At 34.4% G+C, this 8,616-nt stretch overlaps 1 protein-coding gene across 1 annotated transcript in view; it reads right to left on the bottom strand.

Moving 5' to 3' along the window:
* Positions 1-7,157, bottom strand: part of LOC136796708 (serine protease snake-like) — an 11,814-nt gene extending 4,657 nt beyond the window's left edge. The window contains exons 1-6 of the mRNA XM_067051125.1: positions 6,953-7,157; positions 6,286-6,395; positions 2,829-2,876; positions 2,010-2,066; positions 871-968; positions 325-551 (exon numbers count right to left, since the gene is read on the bottom strand). Coding sequence (XP_066907226.1) covers positions 325-551; positions 871-968; positions 2,010-2,012 — 328 coding nt within the window. The 5' untranslated portion in view covers positions 2,013-2,066; positions 2,829-2,876; positions 6,286-6,395; positions 6,953-7,157. The remainder of the gene's footprint in view (positions 1-324; positions 552-870; positions 969-2,009; positions 2,067-2,828; positions 2,877-6,285; positions 6,396-6,952) is intronic.
* Positions 7,158-8,616: the final 1,459 nt, after the last annotated feature.

Genomic DNA, 8,616 nt, shown 5'->3' with positions numbered 1-8,616 from the left:
TTGCTTTGTAAGAGGTTTATTCACGATGGACTGATCACGTCGAGTCTGGAGATCACCTTGAGGTGCCTTTTTGATCACGTCGGGATCATGAATCGTCGAGGTGGCAGTGTATACCAAATTAGTGCCAACTGTAATTTAAGGTATGAGGTGTTCTACACCAGAAGTCCTCGAGCAACCTTTGATTTTGAATCCCTATATTTATTATTTACAAAATTCTCCATAAGTTTCTACAACCTGCCATACGTTAGATAACTTATGAATAGATTGTTAGGCTTATGTGATATTTCTTTATGTTTTCAAATATGTTCATATTTTGGGACTTACCTGTACCAGTCGTTCCCCATCCTTTCATATTGGCTATTTTTTCTGTTATATGCCTTTCAGTTTGGAGGCACATTGGAAGTATGTACCTATTGAATTCAACATCTCTATCCAATTTGAAGAGTGCGATATCATGATATGACATGTTTCTTGAGTATTTCGGATGAACGATTATCTCAACAATCATCCTGTAGTCGAACTCTCTTAACCTTGCCCAATTGATTGGAGTGCTGCAATGGAATGGAGATGATTAATAACTCGAAAGTAGTTGCTGTTTAAAAAATAAATTTCAGATCATTGAATAATAAAAATGTACAGTTTAAGTAACTGTCTACATATTTAAATTATAATATAGTTTTGAAACCATTATAATTATTTATTATTTATGGTTGGAGTCTTATGGATCAATTATAATATTACCACACTATTAAAGATAAATTTAGCCATTCTCATTCTTAAATAGACAAAAAAAATTATTAATATAATGAACTACCATTAGTAATGAAAGTAATATTCACTATCAAATAAAAAATAATGAAGTAAATTTACTTATTTCTGTTATTACAATGAGCTGCACTTAGTATATATCTTGGAGTGATTAGGGATCCCCCACAAACCATATCCTCTGGAGAGTAACCGATTAAAGCCTGCAGTGATGAAATAATTTGTTTAATATCAAATGTAATAATTTACTTAATTCTATTTTTAAGTAATTGAAGTACTAAGCCAAAGAAAAAAAAAATTATTTTACTATAACTTATATATACAATGGAATATATAGCAAGGGATAAGGGATATAAGTTTTCGACGGAAATATACATTTTGAGGTCTCCTTAGTTAGAATACACACATAAGTTTTGAAAATTTATGTAAGTATGAACAGCCGAGTTCAAGAACCGTCCGAAACTGAAGATGGGACTAATATCAGATGGGACAGTGGACTGAAAGACAGTTAGCCAAAACTTAACTATCGTATCTACGAGCGTAAGTAAAATTTAGCCAATTATCTGAGCAGAGATAATATATTATTCTTTATTTAGATTTTCAGATGTACAAGAGTATTAAGTATACCAAGGGATTATTTTTTAAAAATGTTTTAGTTTTGCAAAAAAAAATCCGTCTTTTCTTAGTTTGTAATAAATCTTTTATATTTATTTAATAAACCGTTATGTTGCAAAAATTTGATTCTATTTCTGATGTCATTTACAGGCTATATATTGAGTGCATGAATTAGTAACGGGTCTTAGAGAAGTATTGATTCTGTTGTCTCCCTTCAAGTAAATAAATCTATCAATAAATATTTTTGATTTGAAATTGGACATATTTATTAAGTGAGCCCGAATTATTGACATAAAAATGAAATAATAATAGTTACTAAAGAGGCAATACTATTTTTACCACTCCCATAATATATCCTGTAAATTCCAAGGTTGACGAAAAATAAAACGAAATTGGTCAAATATTGATAGAAAAATAAATTAAATACTGAAGTTTGAACCCGAAAAATCAAGTTCATTACTAATAATTTAAGCTAATTATTGAGAATTTCGCAGTTTTTACCCACATTCAATGTTGAATCTGGCAGAATTAGATAACAAAACTCTTATTGCTTAAGTGATCCCTTACATTTTTTATTATCATATCAAATATCACAACTTCGCATGCAATAATTCATTTTAAAGCATTACCATATGACGACGTGTTCTGAAGTCTGTAACTGGTACGCCCACAGTCAACCAAGGGGGCTACAACAAAGCACTACATCACACTAATGCAAAAAAAAAATTAAATTACATACTCATTTTATGCTTTGATGCTACTAAAACTTCATTATTTTTGCTGAACTTAACTAGTTTTTAGTATGTTAAAATGGAATATGAAATATGTTTTTTTCTTCCATCACGTAAAGATTTTTCGCAAATGAAACTCCAATTTTACTGGATAAAATGTGGGGTAGTAAACCGACTTCTAATTCAAATATTTATATCACCAAAAGATCATTAAAATGTACTAAATAGCACTGTTGGGCTCAACCAAGTCAATTAGAGTTTGAGATAAGAGAAAATGTATTTATGATAGCTTAAATATACTTGAGTGACTCTTTAAGGCTGTATAGCTATCGTTAGAAAGAAGGAGAAATTGAACTTCTAGCGTTACTAGCCGAATTGAATTTGGTGAAGGAAACGGATTGACAAAAAATAAAACGAAATTGGTCAAGTATTGATAGAAAAATAAATTAAATACTGAAGTTTGGCCTGTTCAGAATGCCTTATGCTGCCTTTGCCTGTCGGGACGCTGATGTGATTTCATAACCCGATAAATCAATTTCATTTCTCAAATCAATAATTTAAGGTAATTGTTGAGAATTTCGCAGTTTTTCCCACATTCAACGTTGAATCTGACAGAATTAGATAACAACTAAACTCTTATTGCTTAAGTGATCCATTACATTTTTAATATCATAACTATCGTAACTTCGCATGTAATAATTCATTTTAAAGCCTTACCTCATTATTTGGACAATCTGGTTCGCCAATCGATTCAAGATCACTGCACTAATACAAAAAAAAGTTCAAATTTAATTATACATTCATTTTTAAAATATCAATAACACAGTTTTACAATAAGATGCTACTGAAATATTATTATTTTTGCTGAACTTAATTAGTTTTTAGTATGTTAAAATGGAATGTGAAATACGTTTTATACCAAGATTTTTCGCAAATGAAACTCCAAATTTGTAGGAAAACATAATGAAAAATGTGGGGTAGCAAACCTACTGCTAATTCTAAAATATTTACATCACCAAAAGATCATTAAAATGTACTAAATAGCACTGGTTGGGCTCAACCAAGTCAATTAGAGTTTGAGATAAGAGAAAATGTATTTATGATAGCTTAAATATACTTGAGTGACTCTTTAAGGCTGTATAGCTATCGTTAGAAAGAAAGAGAACTTGAACTTCTAACGTTACCAGCTTATCAACTTTATTACTCAGTTATAATTTCACTAACTTCAAATGATTTGATAACGCCGGAAATTTAAGTGTTTTTTTCTTTCTAATGATCACAATAAAGGATACTTTTGTTAGATTTGAAGGTATTAAAATGTGTTCAAACGATCACAAACTTACATGTTAGAGTCTGTTTTGTGCCATTTGGTGTATTTTAGCTCCCATTTAATGTAATTAAAATTTAAAGTTGATTGGTTGAGTAACTCAGGAGTTATGAAAGATCCTAAAGAAATGTGTGATGCAAAAGTAGCATTGCATATCACTTATTTGGGAAAATATGCGGTAGGAGAAATCGGTGTTCATCATAAGAAAAAAAAATTAGCCAAAATTGTGGAATAAAATTTTTTATTCTAGTTATTCTGTTCTCAACACATGATGTGTTATCAGCACAACCTTGTTTGCCCTGGCCATTAATGACTGGGGAAGAAACATGCCCAGAGGAATAAAGGTGATGCTCTATGTAGAAGATCTAGCTATGATGTGGGGCTCAAACAACAGAAACCAAATAAAAACCAAGCTACAAGAAGCTGTTAAACGATTAAAAAACTGGTCAAACATCTCAGATCTTACTTTCTCAACCGAAAAAACTAAATGTCTACACTTCAGCAGAAAAAGACTTACACCTCAATCTCCAGAGGTGACTCAATCTCACTCTAGGAGTTACTGTATGTCGAATATTTGGTCATTCTTGGAACCACCATATCAGTACACTTAGAAACAGATGCATAGATAAAATTAAAATCTTATAAGTCCTCTTCAAAACATCATAGGGAGCTGATAGATCAACGATGTTGAAAATATACAAAGCCCTTATCTGCTCCAAACTTTATTATGGAAGTTTCGTATATGGCTCAGCTCACTTCCAAAGCCTAGCCAAACTCGTCACTGTTCAGAACACCGGAATCCGCATTGCCACAGGTGCCTTTAGGACTAGTCCAATCTTACGTTTATGTGCTGAATCTGGAATATCACCAGTACTATTCAGACGACAATCATTAGCTTCAAACTATTTTAAGTAAATTTTCAATCCTAAATTCTCTAGACAGTCCCAACAGAAGTAAATACATTACCTCTCACTGAACGATTATCGGTCACTGTCACAGAATTAAAAGCAATAACCATCAACATACCATATTTTTTGGTACACGTCCCCCTGGACCTTCCAACGTCCAAATGTAAATCTCCAGCTATTCAAATACCGCAAACAAAATACAACGTCAAAATATCAAGAAAGGTTCCGGGAACTGCCTCAGACTCTTCCAGAACATACAGCTATATGTACAGATGGTTGCAATCAGATAACACAACAGGATCTGTCTTTGTGACACAAAACAACCCAAAAGAGAAAACTGCATCATCTTTCTAGTATTTATACTGCAGAACTAAATGTCATAGCATCCGCCCTTTACTTTTGCATGACAAATATACCAAATGACAATATAGGAATAATATCGGACTCCATTAGCGCTCTTCAAGCACTAGATACAATGTATTCAGTTCACCCACTCGTTCAACGAATTTATGAATACTTAATAATGCTAAAACATATAGATTAATCCGTCTACTTCATCTGGGCTTCCGGGCATGTTGGTATTACGGGAAATAAGATGGCTGACAAAGCTGCAAGAGAAGTGCTAGTCCTCACAAGTAGAACCACAGCAATCTTAACTACATAGGAACTTGTGAAAGTACACCCATTAAGTTGAAATCTATAAAGAAAGTTGTGAAGTACTGGATTAAATCTACCCGAAGAAGACGCCGCGAAGAAGTAGCGATCACTCGACTCAGAATAGGAAATACCCGAATGACACGCATCCGCCTCATAACAGGATAGGCCTCTCCAAAATAATCGAAATATCATGGTAATCTGACCGTCAAACCCATTTTTGAAGAATGTAATCACTACACATTAACTCTGAACCAGTTAGGATCGCTGGTGCGGATCAGTACACTATACCAAAGCTATGACTATGGAACAACTAGGCCTTACCAAAACCAACCAACGGGCGTTGATGACCAGGCTGTTCAACGCCCTTTCAAAACAAACAAACAAGTTACAATCAGACCATCGTCAATAATTAGTACTTTGATAAAATATTTCAAGTATGATAAGCAGAAACACCTATTTATATAATTACAAGAATGTTTATAAAAAAGTCCTTTTTCATTAAAATAGTTTTACATTTAATGATTTGAATTGATAGAAATCTTATTGTATTGGTTTTTTTTTGGATATAATATATATAATGTATGGAAAACAATGAATGCATAAACAAGACTGCATTTATTGAGTCCAAAGCATCTATGTATACGTGTTCCATCAGCTTATCTACTCGATCACCCAATTGGTATTGAACATAACGCAAAATAATTAATTCGAAAATTAGATGATACTAATATAATATTAAATCTCTATACATTAGTTTTTTTTTACTACACCAAAGGAGGCATTTCTGCCATTTTGTTTCGTACAGCCCAGTAAAGTTTAGCTCTGCCGACGTAACTCCCGTCTGTAGTCAAGTTCGCCGTTGCCGCACATGCAAATATGTGATCGCCAGTCATCTCACCAACTCCACACAGGACGCTGTCCGTACATTCTATACATTAGTACCCCACTTCATTTAGCGTTAATAAAAGAAAAACATTTACTATTACCGTAAGCCGTGTATGACCTTAATGATAGTATATAAATATATATGATCTAATTATTATTTAGAATATTAGACAACAAACCAAAATCTTTAGATAAAGGATTTAAGTGTACAAACGGCCTTAATGTTGTATATATAATAATAATCACATTGTCAATTATTTTATTTATTTTGTTTACCGAACTTCGTGTTATTCTCAGCAAGTTCATTTTTTAAAATTATTTTTACCACTAAATTCCAGGTAAGCTGGTCCTACTGCAATACCTTACAGATCAATTTATAAATTAAAATATGCCTTACCTTATTGTATTTTGGTGTAGACGTTGTAGTCGTTGTTGTCGTTGTAATAAACGCCTTAAGTATAAAGGATCTATAGGGATATTTGCATATACTTTTCAGTTCATCACAAACTAATTACAGAAAATCAAGAATTAGTGTTAGTATTTTTAGCATTAATTGAACTCAAACTAATTGTAACTAAATTTCATTTTGTAAACAATAAATTTAAAAATAAAAACTTCTATAAAATGAAAATACCAGGGTCCTTGGTTATTACCTAACCAAATAAATAATAGTAATCAACCAATTAAGATAGGGCCACTACTAGCAATAACCAATATATTCAGCAATCTGCTCCATTGTTTATTTAAATGCTTACGTCGAAATTGAAGTTAAAATTGGAGAGAAATATTAGCGGCTGTATTTTGGGCCAGGTTTGATCGTTCTGTTTTTGACAAAGTAAAATATACATTATTAATCAATAAAAATGGCAAATAATTAATAATGATAGCATTAACAAACTTTTTATTCTAAGGCATGGAAGATTTGTGAAGCACTGTTTGAGCCCGGTGGTTGGCTAATTTACTGCAGTGACTTCTTTCTAACCAAGTTCGAATTATTTCCAACCAAAATAAAAATATATACATTCACATTTTTTCAATACTGCATAAAAAAAACGAGTTCTGACCCTTTTTAATTTTTCTTCCTACTACGACTTTTGGGTTCGGGCAGCAGATGATGGGTTCCAAATCGGTTAATCCATTGAAGCCGCAAATTGGGGGTTTGTTGACTCTGAAGTCCCCGACGGTGTCGCATTTGGAAAGCAACTTGCAAGTTCCTTGGCCCCCACCAAGTGCAACGCATCCATCTCCTGCAATCAACAAACTGGATCATGAATTATCGATGCACATAATCAGAATTTGAAGATAAGAATACTGAATGGTTTTATAATAGACCAAATAAAATAAATACGTTTCAGCCTTATAATGCTTACATGATATTATATTACTAGTTCACTAAGTATTACTAATAAATCTAGTTACCTTCTGAGTTATTAATCTTTAGCCCTATATTTTTGGCAAATATATTTTTTTTTACTGGAGGGTCGACATATTATATGGGTTTGAAGTGTAATTGAGAACAGAGGGGGGGGGGGGAATCCTGGTTTTGGAGATTTAGTCCAAAAAATTGCCTGATTTCTTCAATACAATAACGGACCTAGTGATCTAAAGTATATGATAGAAAATCTGACAGCCATAATCTGTAATTTATTGGACAATAACAGAAATAGAACAGCGCTCTGGAGAAGGGAAGAACCAAGAGATGGTGTCAGAGAAAGATGCACGGTAGGAGAAACCAGGGTGCCAGAAATGAAGAAGGGGAGTACCACAGGTGTGGAATTATACGGCTCTTGGTGACTAAGTGCCACCGCACTCTGTGTTTTGAATGTGGGAACGAGGGACACTGCCTAGGTATGCCTACCGGGAGAGAGAATTAAACCGAGGAAAACCCTTGAATGCCAAGGTCCTGGAGATAAGAAGGCCTGCGTATACAACTATTGAGTCATCGAGTGAAACTTCAGAAACGTCAGAAGCCTCAGGAATAGAGGTGGGAAAGGCGGAGGCGAGTTGACAGGAGAGTTGAAGTGTGCTTCAGGAAAGTTGCGACCGCACGTTGGTGAGCTGCAGAGTGAAGGAAGAACACAACGCTCCGCCTTTCATTAGGTGAGATAAGTGAGATGCTTGGTGGTTACCAGGTCCTCTAACACTATCTTGGGGCATTGGTACTGATGAAACTGAATTATGGTGAAAGCAACAAACCCTAGGTACAGGTACAGGTAGGACAGTGCCAATTAATCACCCTGGGAGGAAGGATATGACAAAGAAGAAGGGAATTCGGCTTGAGTCAATTTGTCAAGGGCTTTCTTGGAAAAAGGAGAGCGCAGTTACGGGAAATTATCCAATTTTAAACTGGAAGCAAACAATAATAGACGTTTAAGCGGACGTATTGTTCAAAGTGGGAGTGATGCTGGGAACACCGGGGGAAACTGCACATGAAATCCCGTTGAAGCAGGATTGATTCACGGGTGTAAAAGGGAGTCATTATCGTCACACGCTTATCAATATACGAGAGGAATTAGTGACTAGAGAAGGCACAAGGTACAATAGTAGTAGAGGGAATATGGGGGAGCTGGTGCAAAAAGTGAGCAGGGAGTTCCTCGACTTGCCACCAGAGCGCTGTTAGTTCAGACGGTGACCGCTAGATAGCAGCACCATCGGCAGTAGTGAGAATATGGGCGAGCTGGGGCGTCGATTTGGGCAGCCAATCAGAAGCCAGCATTTTGATGACGTC

This window comes from Halyomorpha halys, unplaced genomic scaffold (genome assembly GCF_000696795.3).
Source record: "Halyomorpha halys isolate HHAL.00 unplaced genomic scaffold, Hhal_1.1 Scaffold933.1, whole genome shotgun sequence".
Lineage (NCBI taxonomy): Eukaryota > Metazoa > Arthropoda > Insecta > Hemiptera > Pentatomidae > Halyomorpha > Halyomorpha halys.
This window is presented reverse-complemented; position numbering and strand designations above follow the sequence as displayed.